General features: G+C 43.8%; 1 protein-coding gene across 9 annotated transcripts in view; it reads left to right on the top strand.

Annotated features, from left to right (window-relative positions):
• Positions 1-18730, top strand: part of CLIC5 (chloride intracellular channel 5) — a 160664-nt gene that overhangs the window by 23112 nt on the left and 118822 nt on the right. For 2 of the 9 annotated variants that reach the window (XR_010599369.1, XM_005297384.4), the window contains exon 1: positions 17612-17956. The exons of 5 other annotated variants lie outside the window; for them this stretch is intronic. Coding sequence is in view for 1 of the 4 variants with exons in the window: in XM_005297384.4 (XP_005297441.2) it covers positions 17894-17956 (63 nt within the window). In the remaining 3 variants the exon portion in view is untranslated. 2 more of the 9 variants (XM_065587548.1, XM_065587549.1) reach the window with 2 other exon arrangements.

The following is an 18730-nucleotide window of genomic DNA, read 5'->3' as shown; positions in this document are numbered from 1 at the left end:
AAAGGGGGTCTCAGACCCATCCCCGACCTGTGAGGACTCAACAGATTCATGGAGAAGCTGAGGTTCATAGATTCATAGATTCTAGGACTGGAAGGGACCTCGAGAGGTCATCGAGTCCAGTCCCCTGCCCTCATGGCAGGACCAAATACCGTCTAGACCATCCCTGATAGACATTTATCTAACCTACTCTTAAATATCTCCAGAGATGGAGATTCCACAACCTCCCTAGGCAATTTATTCCAGTGTTTAACCACCCTGACAGTTAGGAACTTTTTCCTAATGTCCAACCTAGACCTCCCTTGCTGCAGTTTAAACCCATTGCTTCTGGTTCTATCCTTAGTGGCTAAGGTGAACAAGTTTTCTCCCTCCTCCTTATGACACCCTTTTAAATACCTGAAGACTGCTATCATGTCCCCTCTCAGTCTTCTCTTTTCCAAACTAAACAAACCCAATTCTTTCAGCCTTCCTTCATAGGTCATGTTCTCAAGACCTTTAATCATTCTTGTTGCTCTTCTCTGGACCCTTTCCAATTTCTCCACATCTTTTTTAAAATGCGGTGCCCAGAACTGGACACAATACTCCAGCTGAGGCCTAACCAGAGCAGAGTAGAGCGGAAGAATGACTTCTCGTGTCTTGCTCACAACACACCTGTTAATACATCCCAGAATCATGTTTGCTTTTTTTGCAACAGCATCACACTGTTGACTCATATTTAGCTTGTGGTCCACTATAACCCCTAGATCCCTTTCTGCCGTACTCCTTCCTAGACAGTCTCTTCCCATTCTGTATGTGTGAAACTGATTTTTCCTTCCTAAGTGGAGCACTTTGCATTTGTCTTTGTTAAACTTCATCCTGTTTACCTCAGCCCATTTCTCCAATTTGTCCAGATCATTTTGAATTATGACCCTGTCCTCCAAAGCAGTTGCAATCCCTCCCAGTTTGGTATCATCCGCAAACTTAATAAGCGTACTTTCTATGCCAATATCTAAGTCGTTGATGAAGATATTGAACAGCGCCGGTCCCAAAACAGACCCCTGCGGTACCCCACTCGTTATGCCTTTCCAGCAGGATTGGGAACCATTAATAACAACTCTCTGAGTACGGTTATCCAGCCAGTTATGCACCCACCTTATAGTAGCCCCATCTAAATTGTATTTGCCTAGTTTATCGATAAGAATATCATGCGAGACCGTATCAAATGCCTTACTAAAGTCTAGGTATACCACATCCACAGCTTCACCCTTATCCACAAGGTTCGTTATCCTATCAAAGAAAGCTATCAGATTGGTTTGACATGATTTGTTCTTCACAAATCCATGCTGGCTGTTCCCTATCACCTTACCACCTTCCAAGTGTTTGCAGATGATTTCCTTAATTACTTGCTCCATTATCTTCCCTGGCACAGAAGTTAAACTAACTGGTCTGTAGTTTCCTGGGTTGTTTTTATTTCCCTTTTTATAGATGGGCACTATATTTGCCCTTTTCCAGTCTTCTGGAATCTCTCCCGTCTCCCATGATTTTCCAAAGATAATAGCTAGAGGCTCAGATACCTCCTCTATTAGCTCCTTGAGTATTCTTGGATGCATTTCATCAGGCCCTGGTGACTTGCAGGCATCTAACTTTTCTAAGTGATTTTTAACTTGTTCTTTTTTTATTTTATCTGCTAAACCTACCCCCTTCCCATTAGTATTCACTATGTTAGGCATTCCTTCAGACTTCTCGGTGAAGACCGAAACAAAGAAGTCATTAAGCATCTCCGCCATTTCCAAGTTTCCTGTTACTGTTTCTCCCTCTTCACTAAGCAGTGGGCCTACCCTGTCTTTGGTCTTCCTCTTGCTTCTAATGTATTGATAAAAAGTCTTCTTGTTTCCCTTTATTCCCGTAGCTAATTTGAGCTCATTTTGTGCCTTTGCCTTTCTAATCTTGCCCCTGCATTCCTGTGTTGTTTGCCTATATTCATCCTTTGTAATCTGTTCCAGTTTCCATTTTTTATATGACTCCTTTTTATTTTTTAGATCATGCAAGATCTCATGGTTAAGCCAAGGTGGTCTTTTGCCACATTTTCTATCTTTCCTAACCAGCGGAATAGCTTGCTTTTGGGCTCTTAATAGTGTCCCTTTGAAAAACTGCCAACTCTCCTCAGTTGTTTTTCCCCTCAGTCTTGATTTCCATGGGACCTTACCTATCAGCTCTCTGAGCTTACCAAAATCTGCCTTCCTGAAATCCATTGTCTCTATTTTGCTGTTCTCCCTTCTACCCTTCCTTAGAATTGCAAACTCTATGATTTCATGATCACTTTCACCCAGGCTGCCTTCTACTTTCAAATTCTCAACGAGTTCCTCCCTATTTGTTAAAATCAAGTCTAGAACAGCTTCCCCCCTAGTAGCTTTTTCAACCTTCTGAAATAAAAAGTTGTCTCCAATGCAGTCCAAGAATTTGTTGGATAGTCTGTGCCCCGCTGTGTTATTTTCCCAACATATATCCGGATAGTTGAAGTCCCCCATCACCACCAAATCTTGGGCTTTGGATGATTTTGTTAGTTGCTTAAAAAAAGCCTCATCCACCTCTTCCACCTGGTTAGGTGCCCTGTAGTAGACTCCTAGCATGACATCTCCCTTGTTTTTTACCCCTTTTAGCCTAACCCAGAGACTCTCAACACTTCCGTCTCCTATGTCCATCTCTACCTCAGTCCAAGTGTGTACATTTTTAATATATAAGGCAACACCTCCTCCCTTTTTCCCCTGTCTATCCTTCCTGAGCAACCTGTACCCATCCACACCAACATTCCAATCATGTGTATTATCCCACCAAGTTTCAGTGATGCCAACAATGTCATAGTTGTATTTATTTATTAGCACTTCCAGTTCTTCCTGCTTATTGCCCATACTTCTCGCATTTGTATATAGGCATCTAAGATACTGGTTTGATCTTTCCTCCCAGTTTTGTCCTGACCCTCCTTTCTCTCTGACAATATAGCCAACACTCCCTCTCGTTTCCGACCCATCTCCCCGGTCTCCATGTTCCCCACTTACCTGTGGGCTTTGCTCACCTGTCCCCGTCAAACCTAGTTTAAAGCCCTCCTCACTAGGTTAGCCAGTCTGTGTCCAAATAGGGTCTTTCCTCTCCTCGAAAGGTGAACGCCATCTCTGCCTAGCAGTCCTTCCTTGAATAGCATCCCGTGGTCTAGGAAGCCAAAGCCCTCCTGGCGACACCATCTTCGCAGCCAGGCATTCACCTCCATGATGCATCTGTCTCTGCCCGGGCCCCTACCTTTGACAGGAAGAATTGAAGAGAATACCACCTGCGCTCCAAACTCCTTCACCCGTACTCCCAGAGCCCTGTAGTCACTCTTGATCCGCTCAGTGTCACACCGCGCAGTATCATTTGTGCCCACATGGATGAGTAGCATGGGGTAGTAGTCAGAGGGCTGGATAATCCTCGACAACGCCTCCGTAACGTCTCTGATACGGGCTCCCGGCAGGCAGCATACCTCCCGAGATGAAATGTCAGGGCGACAGATGGGCGCCTCCTTCCCCCTCAGCAGAGAGTCTCCGACCACCACTACCCTACGTTTCCTATTCGCAGTGGTGGCAGCAGACCTCCCAGCCTTAGGGGTACGAGGCTTCTCCTCCTTTACTGTAGGGAGTGATTCCTTCTTTCCTGTATCAAGAAGAGCATAACGGTTACCTATTACCACAGCAGGAGGGTTCGGAGCAGGGGTGGAGCACTGCCTGCTGCCAGAAGTAACCAGCTGCCAGTGTCCACCCTGAGCCATCTCCTCCTCCACCAGTGGTGTATCAGCAGTCCTGTGTACTGGGACAGCTACCTCAGCTGTCTCCACATGGACACTGTCGAGGAATTGCTCGTGGATTCGGATGCTCCTCAACCTAGCCACCTCCTCCTGTAGCTCTCCCACCTGCTGCCTGAGAGATTCCACCAGCAGGCACCTCTCACATTGGATGGTCCCCCCAGCCTGGATATCAGTAAGTGGAAATTGCAAGTTACAGTCTCTGCAAAACCACACCAGGATCTGGGTAGAAGCATCCATGCTCAGGCGCTCTGTCTGGCTACAGGCACAGGTGGAGGAGACAGAAGCAGTGCTGGCACAGGTGTTGCGGGTCTTCCTAACCATCGTAAGCCTCCCTCTGTCACACTCCTGTCTGCAGCCCCCTGTCCGCTGAAAGGGTTGTTTAAGCAAGAAGTTTTGAATGTAGTTGGTTTATGAGTATTAAGGGGAATAAAGGGAAAACAGATAGAACCGGCAAGGGACCCTCGCCCCCTTCCTGCTCCCTTCCAAACTCCCTTGCGAAACTCCCTGTTAGCAGCCCCTGTTCGCAAAAAAAAGCCTGCATGGTCTCTTTGGCTGCCATCATCACATCCCTGGATCCGGGGGACCAGTACTCTGCCCTCGACCTAAAGGACGCGTACTTCCACATATCGATAGTCCCAGCCCATAGATGCTTTCTCAGGTTTGTAGTGAACCACAACCATTACCAGTTTACAGTCCTCCTCTTTGGCCTTTCAGCAGCCCCTCGAGTTTTTACGAAGTGCATGGCAGTCATAGCTGCCTTCCTGAGAAAAAGCCAGGTGCAGGTGTTTCCGTACCTCAACGACTGGTTGGTCAAGGCCGCTTCAAGGCGCAAGTGGAGCAGTACATCATTATGTTAAGATCTACCTTCGACAGGCTGGGTCTCCTCCTGAATATACATAAATCAACTCTATCCCCTACTCAGAAAATAGAGTTCACTGGGGCGGCATTGGACTTGGGACAGGCCAGAGCCTTCCTGCCAGAGTCTTGTTTTCAGACAATGCATGACATCATAGACGGCTTCAAGCAATACCCTATCACCATAGCAAGGAATTGCTTGAAGCTCCTCAGACATATGACAGCTTGTACGTACATAGTACAGCATGCAACATCCTGGACAAGGTGATCACACTCCCACCACAAGTTCTCGTGTCTCTCCAATGGTGGCTCAACCCACAAGCAGTGTGCGTGGGGGTCCCCTTCGCCAAACCGCATCCCTCGCTGTTCCTAGTCACAGATGTGTCAGCGTTTGGGTGGGGAGCTCATCTGGGAGAATTCAGGACCCAGGGACTTTGGTCACAAGATGAGCTCTCGCTTCACATCAACATCAAGGAGCTGAGAGTGGTCTGCCAGGCATACCAGACCTTCCAGGCCCACTTGCCAGGGAAATGTGTATTGCTGATGATGGACAACACGACCGCAATGTTTTATATAAACAAACAGGGTGGAGCTCGCTCCTCTCCCCTATGTCAGGAAGCCCTCAAACTGTGGGATTTCTGCACTCAGTTCACCTGGAAGCATCCTATCTCCTGGGTTCTCAGAATGAATTGGCACCTCCAGGGTTCTCAGAACGAGTTGGTGAACTATCTCAGCAGATCCTTCCACAACCACGAGTGGTCCATTCTCCTGGATATGGTGAACAGCATTTTCCAAAAGTGGGGAGTTCCCCAATTTGACCTGTTCACCACAAAAAGCAACAGGAAGTGCCTGCAGTTCTGTTCCTTCCTGAATCACAATCCGGGCTCGCTTGCGGACATGTTTCTCCTCCCTTGGATGGACCACCTGTTGTACACATTCCCACCTTTCCCGTTCGTCAACAAGGTTCTGCTCAAGATCCGCATGGAGAGGGCTGCAGTCATATTGATAGTGCCAGCACTGGTATATCATGCTCCTAGAGCTATCGGTGGACACCCCAATCTCATTGCCCTTGCTTTCGGACCTGATCTCTCAAGACCACGGCCATCTCCAGCATCCAAGCCTCGAGTCTCTCCACCTCACAGCTTGGAAGCTTCATGGTTAAACCCAGTAGAGCTAATGTGTTCCGAACCCATTAGGGAGGTTCTCCTTGGCAGTAGGAAGCCCTCCACCAAGACCACCTACCTGGAAAGTGGAAGAGATTCTCGATCTGGTGTTCACAGGTTAGTCACTGGTACCTTTCATTTTAGACTATCTGCTACACTTAAAGCAACAGGACCTGTTGGTATCATCAATGCGGGTTAACTTAGCAGCCATTTGGGCTTTCCACCCAGGAGTGGCAGGCTGGTCAGTCTTCGCCAACCCGATGGTCGGTCGTTTTCTTAAAGGCCTTGACAGATTGTACTCGAAAATGAGGCAGCTGATCCCGGCTTGGGACCTTAATCTGGTTCTTTCAAGACTAATGGGGACCCCCTTTGAGCCCCTAGCAACTTGCTCATTACTCTATCTGTCATGGAAGGTGGCATTCCTGGTTGCAATAATGTCAGCGAGGAGGGTGTCTGAGCTCCGGACCCTAACCTCCGACCCTCCTTACATCATTTTTTATAAGGACAAGGTACAGCTTAGACCTCACCTGGCCTTTCTCCCTTAGGTTGTCTCTCAGCTTCGTGCCAATCAGGACATTTTTCTCCCAGTTTTCTACCCTAAGACACACGCCAACAGCCGGGACCAAAGACTCCACTCCTTGGAAGTTCAGCGAGGATTGGCCTTTTATATTGAACGTACGAAGCCATTTCGTAAGTCGAACCAGCTGTTCGTTGCAGTAGCGGACAGCAAGAAGGACCTCCTAGTGTCTTCTCAAAGAATCTCATTGTGGATCATGTCCTATATCCAGGCATGTTATGATTTGGCAGAAATACTTGCCCCTGCACTGACAGCACATTCTACAAGGGCGCAGGCCTCTTCGGTGGCATCCCTGTCACAGGTCCAGATCCAGGAGATCTGCAGGGCGGCGACATGGTCATCAGTTCACACTTTTTCTTTGTATTATGCCATTACCCAACATGCTAGAGATGATGCAGCATTCGGCAGAGCAGTGCATCAATCAGCGATTCCAGGAACTCCAGCCCCGCCTTGTAGGTAAGGTTTGGGAGTAACCTACTTGGAATTGACATGATCAAGCATTCAAAGAAGAGAAAATGGTTACCTACCCCTCGTAACTGTTGTTCTTTGAGATGTGTTGCTCATGTCCATTCCTAGTCCCACTTGCCTTCCGCTCTGTCAGAGTAGCCGGCAAGAAGGAACTGAAGAGGCGGCAGGTTGGCAGGCACTTATATACACCGCCATGAAGGCGCAACACCAGGGGGCTCCCCAGCCACCCCGATGGATATCACTAGGGGAAAAACCTTCCGAGGACACTACATGTGGTACACACACACCTACTTTGAATGGACATGAGCAACACATCTGGAAGAACAACAGTTATGAGAAGGTAGGTAATCGTTTTTTTTATTTGATATGTTTAATTCTCTGGAAAGATCACTTATAACTGCTTTGTCCGTTTCTCCTTCACAAAAGAATTGCTTAATCTTTTAAACATGATTTTTTAATGTAGAGCTCTTTTAAATCAAATTTAATTATTGTGAAAGATGCTGAGTTGATCATCCTGGGGATCGAAGATCTCTTTTTATCTTTTTAGACGCAGAAGAGGCACTGCATGAGCAGCAGTAATGGAAGCTCCCATACTCTGCTTCAAACAATGGGCATGTCTACACTGCAGCTAGGAGCAAGCCTCTCACCCCAGGTAGACAGACTCCTGCTAGCAGGGCTCAAGCTAGTGAGCTAAAAAAAAGCAGCGTGAATGTTGTGGCTTGGGCAGCAGCTCAGGCTCTCAAGCCCACCTCTCAGGCTAGCATGAGTCTCCCCAGGAGCTGCAACGTTCACACTGCTGTTTTTAGCAGCTTAGCTCAAGCCCCATTAGCACAACTCTGCTTGCCTGGGCTGGGAGGCTGGCTCCCAGCTGCAGTATAGACAGACCCTCTGTCACTCCACCCGGTTCTGGAAATAGGTATAAGAGACTCTCATCATGGTCTATTCAATCATTAGCCTTTGAATGTCAGGTTTTGTTGGTATGGTATGGATGTGAGATGCCACCAACTTATTCCACATAGCCCCCTAAACAGCTGTCAGATAATATTAATTGTGATTAACATAGTGAAACACCTTTACAAACATTAATGAACTCATCTAGTATCAGCTGTCAGTTACTACATATCCTGGGCTGGATTTGAACTGATAACTTCAAGGTAAAGGACTCTGTATCCTATTATTGTATGCAGTGTAGTTGTAGCCGTGTCGGTCCCAGGATATTAGAGAGACAAGGTGGTTGAGGTAATATCTTTTATTGGACCAATGTCTGTGGTAAGAGAGACAAGCTTTCGAGCCACACAGAACTCTTCTTCAGACTGCGTGTGGCTTGAAAGCTTGTCTCTCGCACCACCAGATGTTGGTCCAGTAAAAGATATTACCTCACCCACCTTGTCTCTCTGTACCCTATTAGCATTCCCCTAAGTCATGTGGCCCTCCTGACAGACCTTAGTCAATTCTACACAGAGTTCTGTCAATCATTGACATCTGTGTAATGATGGTGAGATTGGAAAGATGCCTGTCTGTTTTGATGAAGTCTTGCTTATCAGTAATATATGAAATTGCTGCCAGGCATTGGTCAGTATCCAGTGGCCTATGTTCTTCCTTGTTCAAGTGATCTCCTGCATGCACTTCAGAATATCTTTCTGAGGAAGGGGTGGAAGATTTTCAAGTTAAAAAGAGAAAAATTACATGTGACAACTGGCACAAAAGTTTTCCCTTATTTTAAGTGGGGCGTAGTACTTGTGCTGGGCTCTTTGCACAAGGGTAATTTCACCTTTAGAGTAAGTCTTCACTACTTGGGTGTTGCCCCTAACCTGACTCCCATTTATACACAAAACTGTCTCAGCTGAGTTAAGTGGCTCTTTCAATCTGAGCTAGCTGGCTTGTCTGGGGCTATAAGCATCTGCTTTCATTCAGCCTAGTAACTTACTCACTATGCAGTTAAGATGCAGGCTAAATCATTTGAATGTTGATAGTCCTCCAATTCCTTCCCTCGATTTCCCTGTGTACCCAGGACAGACAAATTCTCCTGTAATTCACTGGGAAAGAATCACAGAACAATTCACCTTACTGCAGCACAAAGAACCATGGGCTTTGCCCTCAGAAGTCCCAGTGACACACATGGGTGAGTTCAGCACCAGTGTGAGGACACAGTAACTCAGGTATGGCTTGCTGTGTGGTGGCAGACACCAAGGCTAGGCTAACCTGGGTGTTCAGCCCCAGGTGCTGATCACCCAGGTTAACTCTGCAGTGAAGACGCACCAAGCAAGGAACAACTAAGAGGAAATACAGCCAAATTAGCTTGAAATGCTTCAAGATGAAGAACCTTTGAATTGCAGACAATCATATCATTTGTTTGATAATAGATTGAGATGATCAGCTAAGAAAAAGAAGCTAATTACACTGGCAAACTTTATGGAAACTTTAGTACAAAAGTATCAAGGAGTAGGATTAAATATGAATGAGGGTAGATCTCTACGGAGTTCAGAAGAGTGATAGCTCTCTGAAAGGCTTGGGTTCAGCAGGTTGCATGTTATTCATTGATTACAACGTATATGACATTGTGAGCATGATGCCAGCCAGACCACAAGTTATGAAGAGGTCAAACTTCATTAGCATAAGGGGAGAATTCAAGATGCTCAAATCTGGTGTTTCACAAGTTTATTTAAACACAGCTCTTTAGTGTCAGAATCTCAAATCTATGGGAGTTGGCTTGAGTGAGGACTGACTACAAACTGAGTTGGAACCTCAGGTTTTGGCCCCTGGAGCTGATGTAAGTCTGCATAGAGAAAGTCATGGCCAGGGGCCTCTGGACATGATGATAATACAAATATTTAAGAAATAATAATACTATGATGACTATAGAAAGGTTTTGGGCTGGCAAAATATGTTGATTGGGAGGTGATTTTTGTTTTGTGTGTGTTTTTTTTTAACCGATTATAGTTACAGTCTAAATGCTGAGTGTGGATGCGGTTGTACTAGTATAAAAGTGCCTTATACCACTATAGCTCATTTCCCTCCCTAAACATTAATAAACTATTCCAGTATAAAGCACCTTTTATATTAGTATAACTGTGTCCACACTGGAGGGGAATGGAATTGTATTGCTTTAACTGTACAGGTATAGTTAAGTGGTACATACTGTGAGTAGGCAAGACCTTACAATTTTATATCCCAAATTCTCAGTCAGTCGAGTTACATCAATGGATAATTTGGCCTTGAATGTGACTAAGTTAAATAATTTAGTTTTAGTTTTGTGACAGCAAGAGGAAAACTGACTGCTTTATACTATGGAGGAGTATTTGATAATTCTACATGAAAGTGGCTAAGAATAAGACCACATCGAGGCTGGTATTGTATTCATCCTTAGCATTCAGATTGTAGATTATTTATTTAGCAGAGGAAGGTGAATGGATTTTTTTCATCTTCTCATGCCTAATGCTGAAATAAAATTGTTCACTTGACTCACTAAAATATGTCCCTGGTTTCCTCCCTTCAGCAGCTGAATTTATGTTGTATATTTAACGTTATATTTTCACTGATGCAATAGCACTTTTTAAAACATTCATAGAGTGTGACATTTGATTTCCTTTCTCCTTTTGGAAAGTATACTTAGTTGCAACTTGGTTTTTAATTGAGATGCCAGCTTTGTAATGATAATAAAAGGAAGAAAACACTGCCCTCTAGAAGCTACTCTGGTGAACACAAGCAAGAAAGAGAGCAGTTTAGTGAGTGACTATTACTTGTTCCTGCTGCAGTGGAAGTAAAATGCAGGCATTTGCAGCTTTTCCCTAAAAGAACATCACTTTTTCCGTTCTTAACTGAAGAAAACCAATTTGACTAAATACTCCTGATAAAAAAACAAACAACAAAACTCCAAAAGTTTTCAAGGATCCTAATCTAAAAAATATATATTTTTTAAAAGGGGTTATTTGAAAAAATGAATTTTGGTTTAAATTTTTGAGCTTGTAAATTTCTGTTGATGGGTTTATCCTTCAGCTATGGTGATCAATGTAGGGATAAGATGAAGAATAGTTTTGTTGATTTTCTTTAATGTTTTCAACATTAGCAAACAATTTCACATTTTCTGAGTGCCACAGGGCTGTGATCATCCAGACATAACAATCTGAACATGAGGTTTGTCAATTGATCCTTAATGGAATTCCACTGTACAAGAAGCAGCAATGTGAATTGTTGCTAAAGGTTTCCTTATGTTAAAGGTATTTTATAGCAAAGTCCTACACTGCACTCATGTGAAAGCAAACTACCACATATAATGTAAACTTTATTCTTCTATAAGACAAACTAACTCTGGGCAAAACTCTTATGGGGCCAAATCCTGAGGTCCTTATCTGATGCCCACCATCGTGGCCAATAGCTGGGTTTGACTCTGAGACCTCCAGAGCTAAAACCATATGTTTTAACAGCTTGATATAAAGAGTCAGACTCTGTAGTTGGTGGCTGTAACAGAATCTCATCCTCTCTGATTTGGAAAAAGAGGAGACACGTAACATGGTGACTAGGGGTTTATAGACTTCCACAGGGGTAGTTTGTGCCATTTAGACACAACCTGTAGTGAGTGGCAGTATAGAGGCTTGCCACAGGGGCGGGTATTGGACAGCATCATGCCTCAGGGATGGAAAATGCCTCCCGGAGTCACACAGGCTGTACAGCTGGTACTACACTCATTGGTGTGATGCATCTTATTCCTCACTGTGCACTGGCTAGAGCGTGGGGGTGGGGGCAGAGCCACAGTCCTGTCTTTTCTTCTCCCCATCCTGCCCTCCCCCACCTTGGGGCACCATGAATCTATAGGGGAATTGGGAAGGAGCAGTCTCTGAGCCCCTCCCCTTTGCACATGTGCTGTAATTTTATCTGGCCCTCCTGTGGCACATACTGTGCAGCTGTGTAAGGATCAGTTTGAATCTGGCCCCATTTTGTAGTCAGTATTTAATGAGGCAAACTCCCTTTGACTTCCATGAAACCTGAGCAAGGACCCCAGGATTTGACTTTGTGTATTTCCCCTGGATTAAACCATTTTGCTTGATTTCCCTTTTTACTCAGGACTTCATTCCATATGCGTTAAGTTGCTAAGTAAATAGCACAGCAAAGCAAATAACGCACAGGGATATTAGAAATAGCTACAGATGATTGAGAATTGGCCTTGGGGGTCTTTTCTTTTCCGGCAGTTCTTTATTTCTTCCTGCCCTGAGCATGCATGGTGTTCACTAGCTAATAAGATAGTTGCTGGTTAGCTCAATCACTTCTGGGTAGCTGGACAGCTTTGACAACTCATGGATGAAATTCTGGCCCCGATGAAGTCAGTAGCAAAACCCACATTGCCTTCAGTAGAGGCAAGATTTCATCCCTTGTATCGGACTCCAATGGAAATGAGATCCAATATGAAAAATGGTTATGCTATTCTGTACTGAATTTCAGGAGATGTAACCAGGTTATGAATCTTGTAGTCACCCACCCTCACAGGGCAAAATGATATTTAGCTGGGTACAAAGCCCAGGTCAGCACAGCAAAATGCCTTCTTCGCAGAGTTCACTTTAGGTAATTGTCATTCTGGGAGAGAGTATCACTCTTTATAGAGAGTTTTGTTCTTTATACTTGGCCTCCCATTCACCTTCTCAAAATGCCTCTTTACTGGAAAATGGGGCTTAGATCAGGCCTATGAAAGCTGATAGCATGTTAAAGCTAAGGCACAGAGCACAATAAGTGACAATTCTCTTTTTGGAGTTGTCCTGTTTTATTAATGGGGTCACATGATTGCATACTTCATAAGCCTCAAACTATAATGACCTGGCTTATGAAGACTTCATAGATCTGTATCTAATCTTGGTCTTGTGTGTAACTCAAAGCCTTTGTTATTTCTGACTCGAGAGAAAGCAAAAGGCCAAATTAAAAAACTTCTTTCTCTGCAGTAAAATGAGAGTGTGCTAATTATTTAACAGTTATTAGATTATCTTTAATACATCTACAGAGGGAAGAATTGATTTTACACCACAAAAACCAACCTTTGTGTGGAATAATAGCATCACATGAGAAAAGGTTCCAACAGGGTATAAGTGATACATCAGTTTTATACAACAACAAACCAGTAAAAATGGCACAAATAGACTATACGGTACTTTTTATATCTTCCCTCCTACTCAGTGCTTCCTGTAATGTTTATCTGAGTTCAAGCTTTCATGCCCGTTTTGAAAGATAACATAGTGTTTACATGAATGAGGGCTCAATCCTCCATGGGGCTGAGCACCACTTGTAAGGAACTGAGTGTCCATTCCCCCTAACTCTGAGAGATGAGGGCATTCAGCACCTCACGGGAGGCACTCAGTATCTCACAGAATCAAGCCGCTAGGGAGAGAAAAACTGGTCAACAATAGGCATGTTATTGCTGAGCTTAGATAACTCAGCGGCTTGGTATGTTTATATTTTAGTTTACTGCCATTTAATTAAATGTCCCATATCCAAACGAGGTTGGCTTTTGAATAACACATGGTTTGCCACGTGTACTTGAAAGGATGTTTATTAGCAGTGATAGATTTGAACTGCCACAAGGCATTTCTTTGTAGTGATTGTATTGTGATATGCATTTCTGATTGTCAGATATTTGGGGATGGATTTTCTCTCACTGTGGCAGTATCAAAGAGCCATTAGAGTCTCAGAGCAGCCAAGGGGAGAATTCTCGCTGGCATAGGTTTTGCACAAGGCAGCTTATGTTGCCTTATAAAGCCCCCCCACAAGCTCTGTTATAGTGGGTAGGGGCAAGTAGGTGCGTTGCGATAGGAATGGGGTGTGACTGTGGTATTCTGGGTGGCAGCTGTGAACAGGCTGCCATAACTTAGGTAGCTTTCTGGTTCAAAGGTGGTTTAAGGCACTTTAGCCCCCTCTCTCCAGGCTGCAAGTTGTGTGTTCCATCTCTTAGAGGCTCAGCATGAAATTGTTCCATTAGAGGGTACGGTTGGTGTAAAATGCAATACAGATTGCAAACTGATTGTATATATGCCTCTGCAGTCAGATGGAATTGGGGAGCACATTCTACTGATTTGACCAGGGTTGATGGGTCCTTGTTCTAGCTCTGTTGCTGACTGATTGTGTGGCCTTGGGCAAGTTATTACATATCACCTGATTTTTCAGAGGTGCTGAGCACCCGCAACGTCCACTGAAGCAAATGGGAGCCAACTGATGCTCAGCATCTTTGCAAATCAGGCTCCGAAGCCAAAGATTTCAAAAGTGTTCACTAGCTTTGGTTGGCTCCATTTGTGGGTGACCAAAAGTTAATAAATGTTGGCCTTAGTCTCTCTGTGCCTGTTTTACCATCTGAAAATGTGTAAAATAATATTTTCCAAATCCAGAAGAGAGCTCTTAGGCTTCATTTATTGTCAGTCACAACGTGCTTTCAGATCTCTGGCTGAAAGGTGCTATGTTACTAGGAAAGTTAAAATTGAGTTTTGCACTTTGTTATGGAGGAAAAATACAGCACATCCTTCCCAAAATTACATAATTTACTCACTGAATACAGAAAGAATTTTCTAGGAATTTGTAAGTAAATCCGCTAATTAGTTTAGGACTTAAAACAGACCTTTTAAGAAATTTAACATGTTATTTTTGTTCCAAATTATCTTACTAGTGCAGATCCATCAAACTTCCAATATAGTTAAAATGCATTGGAATCTTGTGTATTGGCTACATTTGAAGGGTTTTTTTTTTTTTTTTAGGATTGATGGTAATTCTTACCCCTCTTATTCTTCACAACTGAAAGTATTTTCCTCCTCAGGGGCTGAGGAATAATATTCTACTACAGAGAATTGCACAAAGTCCCCCACCCTCTTTCAAAATGGCTAGCATTTCCTATCGTTGTCAATGAGAGTGAAGCTAAAAGTGCCCACGGTTAAGATTCCCTTCTTTCAAAAGTGGCCACTGTCACACTGTCTGGAGTACATGGGTGCCTACCTCAGGGCAAACTGTGAAGAAGCAGGGCACAAACCCCAAACTGGGTGTGTGTTCTATAATTAGATTTTACCAGCCAAGCAATAAGTGTGAACTCCACAAGCACTATAACAGCCTTACCATGTAGTCACAGACGGTCCCCTTGAGCACGCCAGTCTATCTTGCCACCTAGGCAAGCCTGCCTCTGTGACAGATGGTCTCTTTTATCAAAAATCACAACAATATATAGGTTACTCCCAGTCCCCAAGGACCAATCATTTACCTCAGGCTAATTGCATCCCCAGATCTCTCACCAAAGACGATGCTTGTAGCCAATCCTGTAGTAAAACTAATTAAATATTTACTAACCAGAAAAGAAATAAGAGTTATTTATACGGTTACAGCAGGTAACATACACTCACAAATGAATTACAGTCTCAGATTCCAAAAGATAATAGAAACTTATAGAATAAGCAAACTCCATATGTCCTCTAGGGCTAACCCAGGCAAAATATCTGGACCTATTTTGCTTATGCTTAATTATTCTCTCCCCTTTAGAGTTCAAGCAGCAAACAGAACCAAGTTTCTCCTTGTCAGGGATTTTTATTCCCTTCTCCTCAGAGCCCAAGCTGATGAGATGAGTTCATGGGCAAGGAGTTCAATTAACAAAGTCTTTGTTCTTTTGATGTCTCACAGTGGCTCATTTGGCTTCAAAGGCCTTCTTGTTGGGCAGGACCTAACATCTTCTGTAGGAAGCAAACATTTGCATTAGAGAACGTTTCTTTCCTGTTTGATGAGTTATATAGTTACAGAGAAAAAAGAACGAGGAGTACTTGTGGCACCTTAGAGACTAACGAATTTATGCTTTATAATATGGGGTACAGATAAGTTAGACTAATACATACAGCATCCTACAAGCTATTCACAATGTCTGAACACCAAACTCATTCTTACATCTCTAATATCTATCTTGACAATACTACCATACAGGCAAGGCAGACTGGTTTTCAGCTATGCATTTGTCAGTGTTCAGTGAGGCCTGGAGCCTTGGCATGAGCTGGCACCTGGTCTGCCAGCATCACAGCCACCATCTCCTGTTTTCAATAGCCATTTCATTAAGGGGAAAATTAAATCATTATTTGAAGTACTTAGGGAGACAAACTTTGCAGCAGAAGTAACAGGTTATAATTGTGTAAATGAGAATATATTATTTATGGATGCACTTTACAAAACAGTAATTTTAATCTATAATTATATTGTTGTCATACTGCAATTATAGTATAATTATGCCGTGATTATGCTTTTTGATGCGTGTAATTACAATTAGTTCATGTAGCTGAAAATTTGATTGCATGTCTGAAAATAATTGCAATGTAAAAGTTATGTAGTTAATGCACCTGGATCCCGCTACCCACCAAAACAGTATACATTTGAACGCACTGGGGTAATAATATGTAATTCTGTTAGAGTTAACACCCAGAGGTCACTGGAAGGAGTTAAAAATTATCATGAACCCACATCACCAGGAACACCTTCATAAAGATTAGTGTTTGATCATGTCGGAAGAGTAGCTGAAAGGGCAGATACATATTAGAAATGGAAAGTTAAATTGCTTTTTGTCAGTCTGTTGATGTGACTGTTCTGAGTTGGCTAGGCTTGCTGTTAGTGAATTGCCAATAGTTAACTGAATGCAAGACATCTGCTGCTATCTTAGCCATCACAGCAGCAAAGAAAGAGAGGACTGCAGTGGGAAAGAGGCCTTCTCTTTTGAGGGTGTGTGAACCCTGCAGGCTTGAATTGTTTGAGACATTGGGCTTGAGGGTAGTATTTTAAACTTTCTGTTTGATTTCCTTGTTGTAATGCATCCTATACTGTGTGTTAAAAAATCAAAGGGAATAAATGGATGCAGGAACTGGAAGCATGATAGAGATGTTCAAAAGGAATAAAACTTGGAAGGAAGAATGAAGCAAGGAAAGACAACTGTTCATTCCAAATGCCTGATTCAGCCCTTGCAGAAGGAACTCCCACTGAAGTCAGTGTTTGTTACTTGTATGCTGAATAGACGTGCTCAGCAGGGCTCACTATTCTACTTAACCATGTTCCCTCTATTCTGCTTTTCACTCCTAGCAAGTGCTGAAGCACTATGGGAGTCTCACTCCCCCAGCCACACTCTTTTGTGTCTGATTCTCCACCACTTTGCACCTTACATAGTCATTTACAGTTGTACAAAGCGAGTGTAAAACACTACTACTCTAATTGCATAGCAGTGTATGCTCACTCTGAGCAGTTGTAACAATGGCTGCACAAGGCATAAAGCAGTACAGAATCAGGCCATTTTCTCTTACCCTTTTCCGCACTGAAAATACTAGTGGGCTGTAGTCCACGAAAGCTTATGCTCTAATAAATTTGTTAGTCTCTAAGGTGCCACAAGTACTCCTGTTCTTCTTTTTGCGGATACAGACTAACACGGCTGCTACTCTGAAACCTGAAAATACTAGGAATTTCAAAGAGGTCAGAAGCTCGATTCGGATGAGGAGCAAAAGACTCTCACTTTTTCATTGTAAGACCATGAAATCAGTCTGCTGTGAAGCTTTCCTGTTCTCCTCCTTTCACTGATGCTCTCAGCTCGGGGATGAGAGATAGAGAAACTGAGACACAAAAAGAGAGATGCTTAAGAGAAGAATGAAACACTTTGCTCGAAGGCTCAGACAAGGGTCTAGGTACCAGCAGCTGTCTCCTCCCCTGTGAGTTAGCCCCACCCTCTCTCCTGCTCTGGGCTATTTTGGGCTGGCAGCGTGAGCTGCAGCTCTGACAGATGAGGATACTACACCACAGCACAGCACAGCAGCACTTGTTGCTCCAAAGAACTGTTATAACAGTGGCTCTCTCTCTGCCAGCTTTATTTAGTTTTTAATGCAGAAACTTGTTTTCTTCACCTGGGGGACGTTCCAGCCATAGAAAAGAGATGTTTTAAAAGCTTTGTGGGAGCTGTTCCTGGGAGGAAACCTAGCTGCTGTTAACCGAAACCTTCTCTTGCCTCGTAGTAGAAAGAGAACAGCCACTGGCTTTGTGGGGGGGTGAAAAATGACAGACACTGTTCCTGCTAATGGGGAAGGAAAAGACCCTGACATTGAACTCTTCGTGAAGGTAAGTCACAGCCGGAGTTGTACACCTGTCTTACTCTCGTACCAGCTGGGCTTTTATTTAATACACCAAACTTTCTGGGGCACAGAGCATTAATGACACTTTGACAGCCCACTGTTTTCCTGCATACGGTTCCAGAGGGCTGCTCTTTCTCTCCCCTAAGGTTAGGAGCAGCAAGGTAGCATTGTGTGGTGATAATCCGCATTCCTTTTATTTCATTGCTTGCTTTCTCCTTGTAGAGGCTGCAGTTTGTAAGCCCGCTGCCTACATTATGCCAATCCCTCGCCTTTCGGGTGCCAGATTTGCCACTAAGAACATGCTTTCCTTGCCCATTTGTGTGGCAGGTAGGGGGAGAAGAATGAAGACCTCAAGGGTGGCCTGATGCTGCACCAAACAAGGGTCTGACAAGTCTGGAGTCCTCAAAGACGTCTCCTAAAACAAGGGGTGGAGTCAGTTAAACTGATACTCCCAATTTTTATTTACAACTTTGCTGGCCAGCTGCCCTTTGGCAACACAAAAGTGAAAAACAAATGGTCCGATTCTGCTCTCATTTACATAGATGTCATTCCAGAGTAGTCCCGTTAATTTAATCACACGCTGATATAAATCCAGAGTATCTGGCCCAATGGCGCATAAGGAAATACATGTACGTACAGTATAATAGGGTTTCAAAATATTTAATGTAATTGGGAAGGGTATGGATTCTGATCCTGCACCACTGAGATCAATGGGTGTTTTGCCATCAATCTGGTTCAAGCCCACAGCGCATACAACTTC

Source organism: Chrysemys picta, chromosome 3 (assembly GCF_011386835.1).
Source record: "Chrysemys picta bellii isolate R12L10 chromosome 3, ASM1138683v2, whole genome shotgun sequence".
NCBI lineage: Eukaryota > Metazoa > Chordata > Testudines > Emydidae > Chrysemys > Chrysemys picta.
Note: the sequence above shows the minus strand (reverse complement) of the source record. Positions and strands in the feature narration are given on the sequence as shown.